This window comes from Musca domestica, unplaced genomic scaffold (genome assembly GCF_030504385.1).
Source record: "Musca domestica strain aabys unplaced genomic scaffold, Musca_domestica.polishedcontigs.V.1.1 33, whole genome shotgun sequence".
NCBI lineage: Eukaryota > Metazoa > Arthropoda > Insecta > Diptera > Muscidae > Musca > Musca domestica.
Window position 1 is genome coordinate 710,660 of NW_026712312.1, and position 20,882 is coordinate 731,541.

General features: G+C 36.7%; 1 protein-coding gene across 1 annotated transcript; it reads right to left on the reverse strand.

Annotated features, from left to right (window-relative positions):
- Positions 1–8,212: 8,212 nt before the first annotated feature.
- On the reverse strand, positions 8,213–20,632 carry LOC101889004 (ATP synthase subunit b, mitochondrial-like). The gene is made up of 2 exons (XM_005182427.3): positions 19,783–20,632; positions 8,213–8,314 (listed from the first exon to the last, which is right to left on the reverse strand). The coding sequence occupies exon 1, from the start codon at positions 20,547–20,549 to the stop codon at positions 19,803–19,805; it is 747 nt and encodes a 248-aa protein (XP_005182484.1). The 5' UTR covers positions 20,550–20,632; the 3' UTR covers positions 8,213–8,314; positions 19,783–19,802.
- Positions 20,633–20,882: the final 250 nt, after the last annotated feature.

Here is a 20,882-nt window from a genome sequence, read left to right on the forward strand (position 1 = left end):
TAATCTAATCCTGATGTATGAATTACTATGTGTCAATACTAGTACTTCTTTCCCTTTTTGCAAGAAATATGAATTTTCGAAGGGGAAAATTTAAGTACTTTGAGACTTGAAGGTTTGAAACGGATTTCCTCCAATGACATATTTGTCCTATAGTTAAAGTAAACGGGGGTACTTTCGATGAATCACATTTTGGTCGCATGAAATGAGTGTATCAAAAGTAAAAATTATATATGTTGGAGTCATATTCGACCAATTTTCGGTATAGCCACCCCACTTTAGTATTAGATTCGAAATGCTCATTAAAATGTTGGTCAAAGTTGGTTCACATTTCAATGTTGCCCTCATTTAATTTGTATGTTTTTGTAAGAATTTCATGTCTTTAGATCTAAGAAACTTGAAATTATTCCAAAAAGGATGGAAATTTGAAACGGTTAAGTTTCGGTCACAAGGTTGTAGAAACATTAAAATACCAATAGAAAGGTCCACACAAACCATTATCGATACTAAAATTCGATATATGGTGGCATCGTGAAAATATTCTGCAAAATAACTTTTCAGATGCAATTTGTTTGATTGTAATTTGCAACATTTCATTTGGCACTCTACAACTCCATTTGCACTCCATTGGCGCTCTACAACTCCGTTTTAAATTAAAATTATTTGTAATTGCAATAAATTCATTTGTAGTGTAAATAGTTTCAAGAAGTAAATATATAAATATATATGATATAATAAATATAAATATAATATAAATATATATGATAATATAAAATTTTCAGACTTCCCACGGTCCGTCATGGTAAAATAAAGCTATACTTTTGTTATATTATACACAAATCTCTTTATCTTATTCCCTTTCAATGGCAATACTATTTTCTTGGTGTGTGTGTGTGCGATTTTGTGCTCACAAATACTAGTTCTCACTTGCAGTTTTCCTTCTACTCAATCCGAGGAATTTTATTTGCACTAAATATTTTTCAAAAAGAAAACAGCCTTGGGCTTCCTTAACAAAGGAACGTTAAAATGACGCTGCTACATTTTTATTTTTTTTTTTTGCACAAAGGTAGTTTAGAAGAACAAATTGTTGTTATGTGGTTAGTGTAAATGTTGAAAGAGTATATTGTGTGTTTGCTGCAAGAAGTGTAGAAGGATGCTATTTGGAAATCAACTTATACCTGCATAAGTAGGGAATGAACTACGTGGAGAATCAGCAGGTATTGAGTTATTAAGAAGACCGCTGTTATGCTGTAGGATTTACCTGAAGTTTGTATGTTTTATTCAGTAATTTCGCAGTTTGTACACATTTGCAGAACTGATTGTATTTAAAGAACATGGGATAGAAGGCATGTGGAATTGGTCCTACAATAATGTAATATTCAATTAAAACTTGTGTGATTTTTATGTGGCGAACTATAATTGTTATAATTTGTAAATATAAAATAAAAAGTCTGATCACAAATATTTCCATAAACATTAAATGATAAATTACTCACTCCTTATCTTTAATAGGATATGTAAAAGACATAACCAACAACAGCTTTTGGACGATATACATATGTAACAGTAACACAATATTTTATACCCTCCACATACACAATATGGAGGATAACTAAGTATGTCATTCCGTTGGTAACTCATCGATATAAGTACAAAGTATATACATTTTTGATCAGAGAAAAATTCTAAAATTCCGTCTATCCGTCTGCAGTAATCACGCTAGAGTCGAAATAAATTAGGATAGGAAAAAAAATGTGCACAGATGAGTCTTTGGGCTGCGGCCAGGTCAAGTTCGAAGATGGGTTATATTCTTCCACAATATCATCTTGCCCCCATATAACGGTACCCCCTTTCACCAAATATTCGGTATCTTGATGACTTCAGCCATATTTTCAATGGAATTGTTTGAAATTTTGCACATGAAGTTAATTTTGGGTACTTAACACCCCGAAAGAGAATGTTCTTTATAGGTCCACGATATCGTCTAGCCCCCATATAACGGTAGCTCCCGATATTCGGTATTTTGAAGTTTTTAGACACATCTTCCATTGGATATGTCTGGAATCCGATTTATAAAATTTTTAATATGCCCTTATCACTCAAAAAAAAAAAAAAAAAAAAAATTGTAAATAAGTCTACCATATTCGGTATTTTCATGATTTTATCAAACTTTTTGCGGAATTGTCTTCCCTATCCGAAAATTGTGTATATAGGTCCAAGTATTACTTCATCTCTATAAAATGGTACCACCGCAAATAGTGGAGGGTATCAAAAGATCGACCCCGCCGATTTCTTTTTAATTGGCTGGAAAACCACAAGTGGCTATCGTTAGAGCACTCCAGCATTTAAAGGTGAATATGTCTTTTGTGTCTCGTACCATCGCTCGTTACCGTGATAATGGAAGCGTAGCCCTACGTCAAGGAAGTGGACGAAGGAAAACAGCAACATCAGCAGAAATGGTTCGAAAAGTAAAGAAGCGACTTGATCGAAACCCACGTCGCAGTGGCCGAAAAATGGCTCGTGGGCTGAACATATCGCAATATTCCATTCTACAAATATTGAAAAATGAGCTCGGGGTAAAGTCATTAAAATTCCAAAAAGTGCAAAAGAGCTAAACAGTTGCTTCGCTTGGCCGAAAGTGGTGAACCAATAAAATGATCGTATTTACTTGCCAAAGAGGTCAGCTGAAAATTTGCACCTTCGGTTGCCCACCAGAACTCAAACGCCAGGCGCCGGCCATGGTGAGACTGTTGGTGTTGACCAAATGGTGTTGGTGTTAATATAACAGCAGGTGGTCGCTCTCCGCTCGTATTAATCGACCGTTGCGTCAGAATAAATGCCGAATATTATCTCGAAAATATTCTGGAGAATGTAGTAAAACCTTTTGCACGCAAACATTGTGGCCGCAGACCATGAACATTCCAACAGGACTCGGCACCATCGCACTCAGCACGCGCCACCCAAGAATGGTTACAAAATAAGGTTCCTCGCTTCATTTCCAGCGCACAATAGCCACCAAAATCTCCGAATACCAATCCGTTGGACTATTGTGTCTGGAGTATTTTGGAAAGCAAGGTTGGCACTAAAAAATTCCAAAGTGTCGATCACCTCAAGCAAGCTCTTCGCTGGGAATGGGCCAAAATACCGCAGAGCAAAATTCGTGCAGCGTGTGACGGTTTCATTGGCCATTTGAAGGCCATAATTCATGTCAAAGTTGACCAATTCGAACAAATCTAAACTTATTGTAAAATTTGATGCTATTTCCGAAATGTTTTGCTTCCATTCAATAGAATTAAAAAAAAATGTAAAAATTATGGCGTTTGACTTTGTTCCAGTTTTTTTATCTCACCCTGTATATTCTGTCTGACCGTCTGTCTATTGTAATCGCGCTATATTACGAATAAATTGAGATAGAAGGATAACATTTTGCATATATGCATAGCTTACCAGCAGGCAGGTTAAGTTCGTAAATGGCCCATGTTGTTTTCGTATAGCCCCACAGAATGGTACCTGCCGTCATTCGGTATTTTCATGATTTCGGCAACATTATTCACCGGAATTATTTCAAATTTCGTATTTGAAGTTCGTAATGGGTGCTACACTCTATGACAAAATTTTTTGTATGCAGGTCCACGTCTTCGTATAGCCCTCATATTACGATAGCTCACGATATTCGGTATTTTGATGACTTCAGCAACATTATTCACCGGAAATGTTTCCAATCTGGTATTTCATGTTCGTAATGGATGCTACGGCCTATGACAGAAAATTGTCTGTGCAGGTCCACGTCTTCGTATAGCCCCCATATAACGGTACCTCCCTATATTCGGTATTTTGATGATTTTATTGAGATTTGTGACCGGAATTGTTTCAAATTTGGTTTTTGAAGTTCGTAATGGATACTACAGCCTATGACAGAAAATTGTCTGTGCAGGTCCACGTCTTCTTATAGCCCCCATATAACGGTATCTCCCTATACTCGGTAATTTGATGATTTTAGCTACATTATTCACCGATTTTTTTAAGTTTCCCATTTGAATATTGTAATGACTTATGGTAGAGGTTGCCTTTGGAGGTCCACGTCGTCGTATACACCCTATCATAACGGCTACACTCGGTATTTTAAGATTTTAACAAATTTTTTAACGTATTTTTTTTTTTTTTTTTTTGAAAATTGCCAAATTCGCTACACATGGTGGAGGGTATTGAAGGATTGGCCCGGCCGAACCTAAAGCTTTTCAACTTGTTTAATATGCAAAATCCGTCAATTTGGTGGATGGTCCGGAAAACTCCGCTTGGGCGAACTTATTGAACATAAGCGTATATATGCAATGGAACAAGGCCTATAACAGGTCGGTCAAGAATACTACTTTTGACTATAATTTTTTTCACTATTGTTATTTGAATCTTTTTTTAATTTTCAAATCACAATTATGGTTTTTGACAATAAACTTAGTTGTCAGATGAGCTTACTAGCCGACCTTACAGGGTTTCCCATATTCGACGGACCCATCTGGCAACACCATAACTTTTGACAGAGATGTCACATCGCTTAATGACATACCGCGTTTGAAGCGTCAGTCCAAGCAGATTTTTACCATGAACCAATACACGCCACGCGAGCGCTCTGAAATAGTTGAAATTTACAAGAAGTCAATTGTGAAAACTCAACGTGCTTTTAAAACATTAAAAAAATGTTAACGTTTATACGAAAAATTTTCGACTGGTGAGGCTCTTTCTAATCCGAAGAGGCCATATAAAAGTCGACCAAGGCGATCGGGCGAGAATATCGCTGCCGTACGAGCCAGTGTTGAGAGGTCCCCAAGAACATCCCAAAAACGCCGTTCTCATAAGTTGGGCATGGCTCGGTCCACTTTACAACGGATTATTCGCATTGATTTGCATTTGTTCCCGTACAAAGGGACGAAGAGGTTGGCATGGAGTGCGATTTGTAGTATCAATTTGAATCGCAACGCTAAAATTTACTAAAATTTCCCAATCCCTATATTAGCCCCTCATCTGAATTCATACCTTATTTTTATACCCTCCACCATACATAGTATGGAGGAAATAATCATTTTAGACCCAACAAAGTATATATATTCTTGATCAGCGTAAAATTCTAAAACGATTTAGACCTGTCCGTCCGTCTGTCCGTCTGTTGTAATCACGCTACAGTCTAAACGAATTAAGATAGGAAGCTAAAATTTTCGGCAGATCCCTCTTTTGTCTACAGGCAGGTCAAAGATGGGCTATATCGGTCCACGATATCGTATAGCCCACATATAACGGTACCCTCCGATATTCAGTAGTTTGTTGATTTTAGCCACTTTTTCCAATGGAATTATCTGAAAATCCACACAAGGAGTTCCTTGTGAGTACTTTACACCCAGACATACATTTGTCTTAATAGGTCCACATATGTCATATATACCCCCATATATCGGCTCCTTCCTATATTAGACATTGTAAAGATTTAAAAAAAATTAATGGATTTTATTTTTTTGAAAATTTTCTAATTCGTTCCAAATTGTGGAGGGTATTCAAAGTTCGGCCCGGCCGAACTTACTGCTTTTTACTTGTTCGTAATTAGTTACATCAAATATTAAAATACTATAAAAAAGCTCCAGCTTAACTATTTTTACTGAAAACCAATGAAACTGTATTTTTACAGAATGAATGAATCCTCATAACTTAATATAAATTCTCAATAATTTGAATTTTCAATAATTTGTAATTATTCGCCAAACTATTACAATAAGTGCCCATTTTTCAAATAGAACAGTGTGGCTTGTTTGTTCGGGATACCGTAGTATTTTGTTGTTGCAAAATGGTCTGGCTTTATCCCTTTATTGTTGTTTTTATAAAAACAACGTTTGTTTATTAGTGGAGAACGATGGTAATGTTTACCAGGGGGTAAGGCAGGGAATACCTAGGTTTCGGAAAGAGCCACCAATCCTCATCAGTTCCCTTGTTTTTGTCTGGGATATTCTCCCCAGAAGTTATTTTAAAAATAACTTCTGTGACAAAAACATTTTTTTACCCAAGTGACGAGATCGTAAGCTCAATAGAAGAGGAACCAAAGAATTAAATAAAACTAAAATTCTCTTGGAAAGTCTTCTAAATCTTACATCTTACAAGGCACGGTCGACGAAGGGGTTTTTTGTTGTAACAGACAAAACCAACTTACATGGTTATGCTACTTCGTTCAGGCTGAACGAAAGCATAACAAGTGGAGAAAGATGTAAATGTTTATAAGTGCGGTTGTAAGATTTAGAAGACTTTCCAAGAGAATTTTAGTTTTATTTAATTCTTTGGTTCCTCTTCTATTGAGCTTACGATCTCGTCACTTGGGTAAAAAAATGTTTTTGTCATAGAAGTTATTTTTAAAATAACTTCTGGGGAGAATATCCCAGACAAAAACAAGGGAACTGATGAGGATTGGTGGCTCTTTCCGAAACCTAGGTATTCCCTGCCTTACCCCCTGGTAAACATTACCATCGTTCTGCACTAATAAACAAACGTTGTTTTTATAAAAACAACAATAAAGGGATAAAGCCAGACCATTTTGCAACAACATTTTTCAAATATTTATTTTCAATCGTATTGTTATTCTATTTCTTAATATTAATATGTTCGCTGCAGAATCTATTTTAAAATGAAAGTAATAACTTTATATTTTAAATGAACTCTTGCCGCAACATGCCTTAATGTAGAGCAAAAAAAAAAAAAAAAACATAAATATCTATGTATACTCATATTTAATACAGTTCCAGAAGTTTATGTTGCCTTGTTGGATGTCACAATAAGTAATGGTTTCAGAATGTGTGAATCCTAGGCGAAACGAACGTGCAAAGTAAGACATGAATCTCTTGCAGATCTCAGTGTGTTTTTGTATTTTTTTTTTCATATATATTTGTTATTGTTTTTTCCAGAAAAAATAAAGCGAGATATGCATCGAGACATCCAGTGTGAAGAGGAAAACTTTGTCTTCATATTTTTTGTTTGTTTGTTTCTGACAGTTACTCCATACAAAATGGCTGATGATGAAGATGACAACGAGCATATCCAGACTTAAATGCATACACACATCGACACACACACACATCCGAGTATAGATTTTCATGTTTGAGTCAAGTTGTTTTCTCGGAGAGTGTTGTTGCAGCAAAAAGAGCGCAAAGTATATGAAAACAAGTTTGGAAATTTATGAGGTTATTTAATAGTTTGTTTTATGAGTGATGAATAACATGGCATCGTTAACGCAATTTTATTGGAATAATTTTTTTATTGCCTTTGTCAACTAAAGTAAGTTTAAATTTACTGAGCGGAGGAAAGGAACATGTCTAAAGCCATGTCTTCTGAGGAAAATGTTTATATGTTTATTATACTATGCATGATATATAAACTTTGTCATTCCGTTTGTAACTCCTCGAAATACTCATGTCAGACCCAACAAAGTATATATATTGTTTATAAGCGTAAAATTCTAAGCCGATTTAGCGATGTCCGTCTGTATGTCTGTCTGTCCGTCCATCTGTCTGTTGTAGTCAATAGTCAAATTCGGTCAAATTCGTAAATGGGCCATGTAGGTCCACGTTTCCATATAGCCACCATATAATGGCACCTTCCTAAATTCGACATTTTGATGATTTTAGAGACATTATTACATTATTACACCGGAATTGTTTTAAATTTGATATTTGAAGTTCGAAATGGATACTACAGCCTAAGACAGAAAATTGTCAGTGCAGGTCCACGTCTTCGTATAGCCCCCATATAATGGTACCTCCCGATATTCTGTATTTTGATAATTTTAGCGACATTATTCACCGGAATTGTTTCAAATTTAGTATTTGAAGTTCGAAATGGATACTACAGCCTAAGACAGAAAATTGTCTGTGCAGGTCCACGTCTTCGTATAGTATCCATAAAACGGTACCTCCCAATATTCGGTATTTTGATGATTTTAGCTTTATTATTCACCAGAATTGTTTCAAATTACATATTTAGAATTCGTAATGGGAACTACAGTCTGTGACAGAAAATTGTCTATGCAGGTCCAAGTCTTCGTATAGGCCCTATATATCAGTACCTCCCTATATTCGGTATTTTAACGATTTTAAGTACAATACCCACCGAAATTGTTTGAGATGTCGTATTTGAAGTTTTTAAGGATTTTATTTTTTGAAAATTTCCAAATTTTGTTCCAAATGGTGGAGGGTATTCAAAGTTCGGCCCGGCCAAACTAACTCCTTTTTAACTTGTTTATCCGCTGCACAGATTTTCCTAAAAATTTCCAAGTATACTACAGCATTACCTGAAAGTAAAATAGGTTATAAAAATTTTTCGAAATTCCATTTGGAACTGGAGATATAGAATCAGAATCTGGAGGTACCTCCAAATAATTTATTTTTTATATGCACAAATGTATGGTTAGATTACAGATACAGTCTCGAAATTTGGAATGCGTAACGGAATTTGGAACAAAAATAAGTTTGCCAAATAACATTGAAATCGGTGCAGATTTGAATATATTTTCGCCCGATTTCATGTATTTGGTGCACGAAACACGAAATGTATCCACAATTTTAATGAAATTTGGAATGAGTAATGGAATTGGGAACAAACATTAATTTGTCAAATTATATTGAAATCGGTGCAGATTTGGATATAGCTTCCATATAATTTTTTTCTGCCGATTTCATGTATTTATTGCACCAAACACGCTATATATTCCCAATTTTAATGAAATTTAGAATAAGTAACAGACTTGGGAACAACAATAAATTTGTCAAATTATATTGAAATCGGTCCAGATTTGTATATAGCTCCCATATACATTTTCGGACGATTTCACGTATTTGGTGCACCAAACACAATATGTATCCCCAATCATAATGAAATTTGGAATGAGTAACAGAATTGAAAAGAAAAATAAATTTGTCAAATTATTTTCGATATAGGCCCCATATATACAGGGCGGGATAAAAAAAAACTGCAATAAAGTCAAACGTCATACTTTTTACATTTTTATACCCTCCATATTAACTTTGTCATTCCGTTTGTAATATCCCTAAAGTATATATATTCATAATCAGCATAAAATCGATTTAACGATGTCCGTCTCCCTGTCAGTGTCTAGGATGGTTGGTATTGAAAATATGATATATCGGTCCACGTTTTTGTATAGTCCCCATATAACGGTACCTCCCGATATTCGGTATTTTGATTATTTTGCCACATTTTTTCACGGATTTGACTGAAATTTGGTATTTGTGGGTCATAATGGGTCCAAGTTCGTGTGGCGAAATATTGTATGTATATGTGCATTGGTATAGGCCCCATATAACGGTACCTTCCGATATTTTGAATATTTTTGCCATATTTTCCCACGAATATGTCTAAAAATTGATATTTGTGGGTAATAATGTTTCTTTTTCCCTAAGGTGGAGGGTATTAAAAGTTCTGCCCTGCCGAACTTAAAGTTTTTTCTTTTTTCCTAATTTTATTGAATGAAAGCAAAAAATGTCTGAAATAGCATTAAATTTTAGAATAAATTTAGATTTGTTCGAATTGGTCACCTTTGGCACGAATTATGGCCTTCAAACGGCCAATGAAACCGTCACACACTACCCGAATGTTGCTCTGCGGTATTTTGGTTCATTCTCGGCGAAGCGCTTGCTTGAGGTGATCGACACCTTGGTATTTTTTAGCGCCAACCTTGCTTTCCAAAATACTCCCGACACAATAGTTCAACGGAGTGGTATCCGCATATTTTGGTGGCCATTGTGCGCTGGAAATGAAGCGAGGAACCTTATTTAGTAACCATTCTTGGTTGGCGCATGCTGAGTGCGATGGTGCTGAGTGCTGTTGGAATATCTAAGGTCTGCGGCCAAAATGTTTGCATGCCCAAGGCTTTAATACACCCTTCAGAATATTTTCGCTATAATATTCGGCATTTATTCTGATGCCAAGGTTAAGATTGGAAGCATTGTTAAGAAGCATGGACCACAACGCCTTTGCAATTGTATTAAGCTAACAGTAAAAAACTACACAACAATTTTATTGAGGATACGATTTTTACGGGGAATTGTGTTGCAACCTCGAATTCTTGGGTATTCTCTAATTGCAAGAGATCTCTTGGCAGTTGCTATGAAATTAATAAATCCGATGGACAAACCCTTCGTGTATGCGGACTAAATTTGACATGTTCCTGCATTTCTCATGCTCAGCTATTCCTAGCATGTCCACGCATTCGGATTTTTTTCTGATGCCACGGTCGATTAATACGAGCGGAGAGCGACCATCGCTTCTTTACTTTTCGAAACATTTCTGCTAATTTTGTTGTTTCTTCCGTCCACTTCCTTGGCGTCGGGCTACGCTACCAGTATCACGGTAACGAGCGATGGTAGGAGACACAAACGATTTATTCACATTTAAATGCTAGAGTGCTCTAACGGTAGCCACTTGTAGTTCTCCAGCCAAATATAAAGAAATCACACTATCCCGCTTAAATTCCATCGCGAATAACTTTTTTTCAGAAAAATTCTCACCAAAATGCTTTTGTACGATTGTAAAGAATATAATGAGCTGTCACTGGAATAATTTTAACAGCTGTCGGCCGAGTGGATTAGAAATGACAGCAGTCTGAAATTGGTTGCAGTTTTTTTTCATCTCACCCTGTATATATTACTACCTAGGATCCTCCTAATATCATCACAGCATTTGATAGGCCGATTATTATATCTTAAGGTCAAACTCTTCGTGTATGTGGACTAAATTTAGCATGTTCTTGATTTTCTCATGGTCAGCTGTTCCTGGCATGTTCACGTGTGGGTAGACCTATCGATTTGTTTGTTCAAGCTCCAGAAGGCAAACGAATACTCTATAGCATAAAGCATTACAACAAATACGTTCTTATTTATATTTATACTCTCCACCATAGTATACAGGATATATTAAGTTTGTCATTCCGTTTGTAACACCTCCAAATATACATTTTAGACCTAACAAAGTATAAGTATTCTTGATCAGCATAAAATTCTATGTCGACTTATCAATGTCCGTGCATCCGTCCGTCTATCCGCTTGTCCGTCTGTGGAAATCACTCTAGCTTCCCAACGAAATGAAGTAGGTTGATAAAATTTTACTCAAATGTGTACTATATCTGCAAGACTTTTGGTATTGAAAATGGGCCATGTAGGTCCACGTCTTCGTATAGCCCCCATATAACGGTACCTCCCGATATTCTGTATTTTGATAATTTTAGCGACATTATTAACCGGAAATGTTTCCAATTTGGTACTTGAAGTTCGTAATGGATACTACAGCCTAAGACAGAAAATTGTCTGTGCAGGTCCACGTCTTCGTATAGCCTCCATATAACGGTACCTCTCGATATGCGGTATTTGGATGATTCTAGCGACATTTTTTACCGGAATTGTTTCAAAATTAATATTTAAAGTTCGATGGTACGGCTTAAGACAGAAAATGGGCGATGTAGATCCACGTCTTCGTATAGCCCCCATATAATTGTACCCCCCGATATTCGATATTTTGATGATTTTAGCGACATTATTTACCGGAATTGTTTCAAATTTCGCATTTGAAGTTCGTAATGAATACTACAGCCTGTGACAGAAAATTGTCTGTGCAGGTCCACGTCTTCGTATAGCCTCCATATAACGGTACCCCCCTATATTCGGTATTTTGATGATTTTAGCGACATTATTTACCAGAATTGTTTCAAATTTCGCATTTGAAGTTTGTAATGGATATTACAGCCTATGACAGAAAATTGTCTGTGCAGATCGACGTTTTATAACCATCATGGTATCTCCATATATTCCGTATTTTGATGAAATTATCTACATTATAAACAGATAGATAGACCCCAATATAATAGCTACATTCGGTATTTTTAAGATTCTCACAGAAGTTTTAACGGATTTTATTGTTTTTGAGAATTGCCAAACTCGTTCCAATTGGTGGAGGGTATTCAAAGTTCGGCCTGGCCACACTTACAGCTTTTTTACTTGTTTATTTTTATTAAAAACCACAAAATATGTGTATATAAAATTTTGAATGCATATATATCCAAACTCTTCTTAAATTCCCGAAAATGCAATAAACAACAAATGAAATATACCTCTTAAATAATCCCAACAGATTTATGAAAACGTTTGAGATTCACTCTCCCACAAAACTCGTAGATCAAACTAAAATATTAATTTAGTATTTTATCCCCTTCCCCCACACGCACACACAAACTTCACTTCGTTACGGGGAAAAATTCCAATTTATAAAGTTGGGAATGAAGTATCTTCGGAAGACTAGGAAAACAAGGGGTTAGAAATTCCAATACCAATACCAATATTTTTCCATTGATTATTCATTACGAAGATTTCGAAAGTGCAGAGAAAAGTTTAGTCACGTTTTTTTCGCATATCACAATTTCATCACATGAACAACCTAGAAAATATACCACCCTCCTCCCATTGCCCCCCGCTTACATGTGAAGCTATGCAGCAAACACATTCTTTTCCAGTTCGTTGTTTTTTTTCTTCCACTTCTTCTTCTTCTGCTCCAAGTTGGCAAAAGAAACTCAGGGAAACTTTTAAACGAAGAAACATTCAAGTGCTGTTCACAAATCATCGACACATCTCTTTTATGAAGTCAATATCAATCAATACCCACCGAGCGACAGACAGATAGACAGACAGTCAGTCAGCGGGGGAAAAAAACTAAACGAAGGAAGAAAACTTACGGCACAAAAATGAACTGCGAAATGAAGGTGTTTTCTATTTTTTCTTAGTTCACTTCACCTTCATTTCTCTGCGTGTTCTGCGCTCTGGATTCGTTATTCGGAAGTTCGTTATAATTTAGCCCCAGGCAAGGAAATGAAAAGTTTCGCAAATAACCCGTAAGTCTTCGGTTAAGTCGTTAATGTATTTGAATGTTAAGTTTTTGCGGTCGAGAAGATCAAAAGTGCTCCAGACAACTGTTTGGAGCGCGCGATAGTGAATCAATAAAATTAATGTCTGGAAATAAGAGTTGAAAAGATTGAGATGAAAAGATGGAAATGACAGGAGGGCATCATTTAAAGTGCAGAAATTATCTTTTGGTGGCGTGGCGAATGGATTTAATGAAGTGCGACAAATTTTTCTAAAGGGATGTTCCATGGCAATTTTAATTTACTTTCGTTGAATTATTGTGTGAGTTATAATAAAAATAACATAGGAATTCCAGTTGATATTCCAGGGAGAGTGAGGTATAAAAAGCTTTGGCCAAAACTGGCCATGCCACTTGTGAGCCTAACTTAGGAATTTCAGTTGGTATTCCGGGTAGGGTGAGGCACGAGGAGCTTTCGTCAAAGTTTGACATAAATATTACCACAGACCAAGTTTGGACTATATCGGATACTCAATTCGTTTTATGTATGACTTTTTTTTATTAGCACAGAACTCAAGCGCCGACTATGGTGAAGATGTGTGCCGCCATAACAGCCGAAGATCATTCTCCGCTCGTATTAATCAGAATAAATGCCGAATATTATCTACTGTGTGAGAAAAAAAAACTGCAACAAAGCCAAACGCCGTAATTTTTAATTTTTTTTTAAATTTTATTGATTGAAAGCAAAAAATCAAAAATTTCGCCAATGAACCAGTCACACGGTCCTCGCTATTTTGGCCCATTCCCAGCGAAGCGCTTGCTTGAGGTGATCTACACCTTGGTCAAGTGCCAACCTTGCTTTCCAAAATACTCCAGACACAATAGTCCAACGGATTGGTATCCGGAGATTTTGGTGGCCATTTTGTAAATATTGTTGGGTGACACATGCTGAGTGCAATGGTGCTGAATCCTGTTGGAATGTCCATGGTCTGCGACCAAAATGTTTGCGTCCCAAGGATTTAATACGAGCCGAGATCGACCATCGGCTGTTATAGCGGCCCACATCATCACCATGGCCGGCGCTTGAGTTCAGGTGGCCAACCGAAGGTGCAGCTGGCCTCTTTGGCAAGTAAACACGATTATTTTGTTAGTTTGCAAAATGCTGGATAATGAAATTCGGCAGTTCACCACTTTCGGCCAAGCAAGCAACTCTTTAGCTCTTTTGAGTCGATTTTCTTTCTGTTGCGGTGTAAGTTCTTGCACTTTTTGGAATTTCAATGGCTCATTTTCAATATTTCTCGAATGGAATATTGCGATATGTTCAGCTCACGATCCATTTTTCGGTCACTGCCACGCGGGTTTCGATCAAGTCGCTTCTTTATTTTTCGAACCATTTCTGCTGATGTTGATGGTTTCTTCCGTCTACTTCCTTGACGTCGGGCTACGCTACCAATATCACTGTAATGAGCGATAGTACGAGATACAAAAGATTTACTCACATTTAAATACTGGATTGCTCTAACGATAATTCTCATCAAAATCCTTTTTTACGCTTGTAAACAGTATATATATGAGCTGTTACTGGAATTATTTTAACAGCTGTCGGACGAGTGGCTTAGTAATGAAAGCTGTCTGAATTTGTTTGCATTTTTTTCATCTCACCCTGTACATGTTTATTCCTAATCAGCCCAAAATTGTATATGAATTAAGCCAAAGCCGTCTGCCGGGAGTGCAGAATCTGCTGAGACACTGGGAACGACAATTCCACGGCGGCGGGTTCTACGATACCGAATAGTCCCAGAGCAATATTCATCCTCCACAGATCTGTTTCAGTGCAATATAATGGATGTAGACAATGAGAAGCCGACGGGCCGAGGTCTAAGTCGTCTTCACCAGAGTTATCATGTGGGTCGTCGTCGGAGCACGGAACTCCAATGCAGCCTTCCGTTCAGCAACTTATACCGCAACATCTTACGCCACATGCATCGTTTTTGCAATTAAGTAGCCAATGATTCCGAGGAAAAATATATGAGATAGTTGTATATATAAATTGGAGGAATATTTCACTCGCAGCGTTGCAGGATTGAAGCTCAAGTGAAATTGCAGCTTATAACGTGGTTATGATTGAGAAAGAATCAAACGAAAAGTAGTGGTGAGGGGTTTAGCGATCGTATTACATTATTTTGTTTAATACAAACATATCTCGCCTGAGCTAGTCCCTTTTTGGAATATATGGGGTTGCAGTCAAATATGAAACTGTCGAGGTGGAGGTGCTTAATGACAATATCCCGTCGATTAATAGACGCGAACTGTGTTATTTGCCGTACCTTCGTTTTTGATAGGCAATGACCAACTGGTACCAAGTGCTTTAATGCCCTCCATGAATTGTGACATTTAGTCCTAGCTGATGTTCCGAGGGGATTGGCGCAGGCACAGCTGATTCCGCACGGTAAATAAAGATGCCCCCAGCCGAATAAGAGGAGGCCGTCAAACCAGGTCTGAGGTGACGTTATTTGGCTACTCGTCATTTCTCTTGGTTAGATTATTTCCCCATAATCGTCTCCATAAGAAGTTAACCTGATTTCAAAATTGTTATCCCACAAAACTGCAAACGCTCACAATATTTCTGCAAGTCCAATATCCGACATAACTCAGCTTCCCAGCATAACCAGTAGAGGCCAACAATTTGGAAGAGAAAAAGAGGAAAAAGCACGTCAGAAGTGCTATGACATTGGCTAACGGTCAAATCGATCTCGAACCTTGGGAAGAAGGATGACAGAACATCATTCACGGTGGATGATCCCAAGAGAGAAACTTATTTTAAGTTATTTTAATCGCCAATTTGTCGAACGTCCGTCAACGATAGGGCGAAGCGAAGAGTACAAGGTCGTAGAGAAATGATTTCATATCCATAAAACCGACGACATACCAAATGACCGTAGAATCGTGTGGAATTCCATTCGAACCATTTCTAAAGGAAAACTTAATATAAAACAAGTAAGCAAAGGCTACAGTCGAGCGGGGCCGACCGTTGAATACCCTACAACACTATAATAAGTGATACAGTTTATATAGGCGAGATACTCGAATGAATTCCACAAGATATTGTGACAAATAATAAAAGAAAACCATCAGGTTTCTTCTCTAATTTTCGAATAATTGCAACGTAAGCTAACTTGCTCATTTCCAATTTATTGGTAGATGTTACACTTAAATGGTCTTCCTAGATCTGGAACCAATATTTCCCAAAGACCTATATTCTCTCAGAAGTGGCAAAAGATTAACATTTATTATTGGTTTTTGACTGACTATATTCTTCAACGAAATCAGCGTTAACGAAATAGTCAGAAGTGCGTCATTCTTGTATTTGTGTATTCTCCAAAAAGTCACTGGAATGGACATGTTCGTAATTTATCTACAAAAGTTGGCAAACTATTTCGCACATTGAATATTTTTGGATGGACATCCAAAACTGCTTGGCTTTTGCAATGTCCGGTAACCCCCATTCAAATGTGCGTGAGGGTCGGGCGATAATTACGACCTGCTACAATTTTGCAGTTTTTTGGTCCATTTCAACCCGTAAATATATGGCGATCATCTCCAAAAAGAGTAGGCTTCTATTCTGACCCTCTCCATGCAAAATTTCGTAAGGATCGGGCCATAAATGCGATCTGTATATGATATCCTGATATCCTAACTACTTAGTTTTGTTAGCTGTAGAAATATTACCAAATGTTTAATTCAAAATGAAAATATGCCAAAAATATGACAAAATTGAAAAAATATGAGAAAATTTTAGAAAATCAATATTTTCATCTTTAGAGAGACATTTTTATGCGATTTTCTTAGACGTTTTTCTTTCCTGCCAAGAGGCCATTCTGAATTAATGAGAACTGTCGAAATCAGTTCAGCCGTTCTCGACATATAAGAGATCTTTCAAGCATATCTTCTTTGATAGACATATATATCGCACATATTTTGCTATATATCTGATTTGTTGAATGTTAAGATCAATGTAAAGATCAGAAGTAACCTTGTCATGGCTTTGTGATTTCGCCGGGATTTAAAATATTCGCGGTTTAATGAAAAATTTTGAATTTTTCCAACAAAAAAGATATGGTCTATTTTACCCGCTAAATATTATCCGATGACCACCCAATTTGGTAGGCTTCTTCCCTGCCCTAAACTCTAGCTACATGCGAAATTCCGCGTCGATTGGTCTATAATTGCGACCTGTATAGCTACTGCAAAATCCAACATTTTTTCAGTATTTGGTTCATTTCAAACCCTAAACATTTGGCGATCATCTCCAAAAGAAATAGGCTTCTATTCTGACTCAAACCCCACCTTCGTGCAAAATTTCGTAAGGATCGGGCCATAATTGCGACCTGTAGCGTGATTACAAATTAACATGGACAGACGGACGGACAGACGGACAGACATACATAGCTAGATCGACTCAGCTCGGCGAGCTAGGAAGATCCATATATACTTTCCTATATGGGAAACCAATATTTCGTGGTGTTACATAATCTTTGGCCCAATCAAACTTATAATACCCCCAACACATAGTGTTGTAGGCTATAAAAATACGAAATGTAAAAATCAAAACTTGGACTTTAACCTATAATTCCTCAGCAGTACACTTTGAAGATAAACATAAGGTCAGGGTGGGGTTATAAAATTTCAACTAATTTGAAAAAAATTGCAACACATTGCTTCTTACACACATATGCACCCATGTACCCTCCATTTTAACATACAATGATTTGTAAATATTTTTCAATGCACCCATTCTGAATGTAATTAACATGTCATTTGGGGCTTTCTAAGGGTCATGATACATAAACAGCTTGTCATCGTAGCACGGCATACAAATGTCAAATTATAAAGGGAAACAACGGCAGGATTTGAGTACGGCTCTGAAAATTCTTTATAATATCTCATGACATTATGACACCTAAAAATGATAAATACCAAAACAATCATTGTAATCACAATTCTGAATTTTCGATGGAATCGTATGCATAAAGTTCAAAATTAAGATGTACTTTGAGAAATTGGTAAAATCAGAACAAATCTTCAAAATACCTTAAATAGGGTGGACGATACCACATGGGGGTTCAATCAAAGACATAGAAGTATAAAGATAGGACAAGACAAAGTAAAATATGGCAATACTGTGAAAAATACCTCTGTTGTTATGATATCGTAACAACATAGTTACCAATGTTAAGCAATTTAAACCGCTAAGGCAGTATGCAATTATTTGGGAAGGTATATGGAATAGAATTTTGAAACCAATATTTTGGATTATCCAAACTTTTATTTGTCATTCTTTCCTATAATTGTGTTTTTTATATTAACATGCCTCTGTCATGAGCTGTTATTCAAGGTAGTATAGCCACAAACCATTTGCTCAGAATGCATTTTGTCTAGTCTTTACCATTTTAGGTCTTTGGTTCAATTAAATGCCAATACAAAATTGAAGCCAATTTATTTTTTTGTGTTGACAATACCATAATACATATAAAATACAAAGGGAGCCCATAAAGGAACGTTTAAAAATTTCAGATTCTCACATGCCAATGATCAAATAATAAACAAGTTAAGAAGTATCAGTCGGTTTGGTCGACAGATGTATACCCTGAGCCAATGTTCGATGATTTAAATATAATTTGACTTCTGTTGTGATTATTCAAATTGTCCATTACGTATCGGACATAAATAAATATGATAAAAATACATTAAGGCATGCCAGGTTTGGACTATATCGAGTACTTTCTTCCATTTTAATTAAATATGTGAGAATTTTTAGAAAATGTTAAAATGTGCCTGATGTACCAGACATAGTCGACCGAAGTATTCCATTTTCATACCCCATCTAATACAGATAAAAATATTGGCATGTGCAAAATTACAGGAAAATCGAATATTTATATCCAATTTTATGCGAGATCATAAATTCCATATTCATCTCAGGTTACTGTTTCACAGAAATATTTAGATATAGCAAGTTGTAACGAATTGCTGACATATTTCGCAAGTTATGACAGATAAAAAAAATTGAAAACAGTGACCCATTGTGTGTGAGGTACAAGAAGGAGTGGACCGATACATTTCATCTTCACAACAGATCTTGATTTTCACACCTGAGCTAGCACTGATGCAAGTTCTAGGATTTGCAAAGTTGGAGCAAAATCAGATGACCCTTTCTCTTTCTATGTACTAAAATATTTTATTTGAAAATGTCTACCTTTTGATGGGGAGGAACCAGATGGAGTGGACCGATATTACCTCTCTTCGAACTCGATCTTAGTTTGATAATAATATTACGAAGTACAAAATCAGATGCTCCCTTCGAGATTTATCGTGCACACCAGACAGACAAACGAGCGGACGGAAATCGCTAGATCGACTCCGGAAATGTTACGAGTGCTATATATATCTTCTGATATTGTGGTCTCTAAATTGATTTAAATCAGCGGACGGTCATCGCCAAATATACATTGAATCGTATTGTTCTCTTGACTATACATACTTTACGGCCTCTCAGATGAAAATTTCAAATCGGGAGGTACCATTATATGGAGGATATACCTCAACATGGACCAACATGGCCCATTTAAAATACCAAAAGTCATGCAACTAATTTCAACCATTCCTTTGAGCCAAATCTATATAGAAACTGTTACGTAGTGGTCAGAGTTGACATTGTTTCAATTTTCCATTAAAAATCTTAAAAATATATCTCATAACTTACTATTAACTTCTCCAAAAATTTGAGGTTAAAATAGAAGAAATATGCTGCACAAACACCCTAATGTTTAGTTGTATTATTTTCGAATAAAAAAAATTATTAGAAACTCCAAAATATAAACATTGAAAATCTACCTCTTTTGCCAAGACAAAATTCATTTAATTCTCAACGCCATGGCACTCAAGTCCGCACGATATTTCTCCCTTGCCGCTTCATCGTCGGCATCTGGCAATGGTGCCTCTGCCAATACCTTGTTCACCACCCAGTTAACCATGTGTTTGTGATTGATGCGTATCTCAATGTTGCGACAATCCACCTGATAATCCAGACGATGTTTTACATCCTCATACACTTTCATCATTGCCTTCCGGTGAGCCTCCTCCAGCTGCAAGGCAATATTTTCTTTTTTCATTTGCATCAGCAGCAGGCTACCCTCGGCACGCCATTGTTCCTGGCGTTCATGTTCGATTAGACTCTCGAGAGCTTTTAGTTCCTCCTTGTGCATTTGTTGCCACTTTTGTTCGATTTTATCAATTTCTTTGTCACAGTAATCGGCCACTAGCGGTCCAAGTTTCTTTACGGCTGCAATACACAGCAAAGCCATTGAGAGGCCATTGTAGAATTCATGTTCACAAATATAGATTTCCTTGGAGAAGAGATAGTTCAGTAGGCCCACTCCAAACATGTATGGACCAGTCACCCCGGTTTTGTTGTAGAAGAATGTAAACCAATCATCGGGTATGAAACCCATACGAACTTTGGCCGGTTCAATTGGACGTTGATTGGTCGTATTTTCCGGGGTATTGCAGCCGGCGGAGACCAATGATCTTGTGGGATGAATTCGTAAGCTGTTGAGATATTTGGAAGTACAAAATGCAGCGGTGGATTTTAGAAACATCATTTTTTTCAGAAATGAAGTATTTGAAAAAATATATTTTTTTTTTTTAAATTTGACAAAAATGATATTTTGAAATATGTCCAGGCAGGAGCGTCGTTTGTCTGTCTCCACTTAGTTTCACTTTACATTAGGCATGCTTATTTGGGGTAAATATTTGCTTGCAGGAGAAAGAGAAATTGTCTAAAACATCTGAGAACGAGCAATTTTAATACTCTCCTCCATACATAGCATGGAGGGTATATTAAGTTTGTCAATCCGTTTGTAACTCATCGAAATTACCATTTTAGGCCCCTCAAACCCCAAAATGAAGGGGGGCACCGATATTCGCTTTTTGGA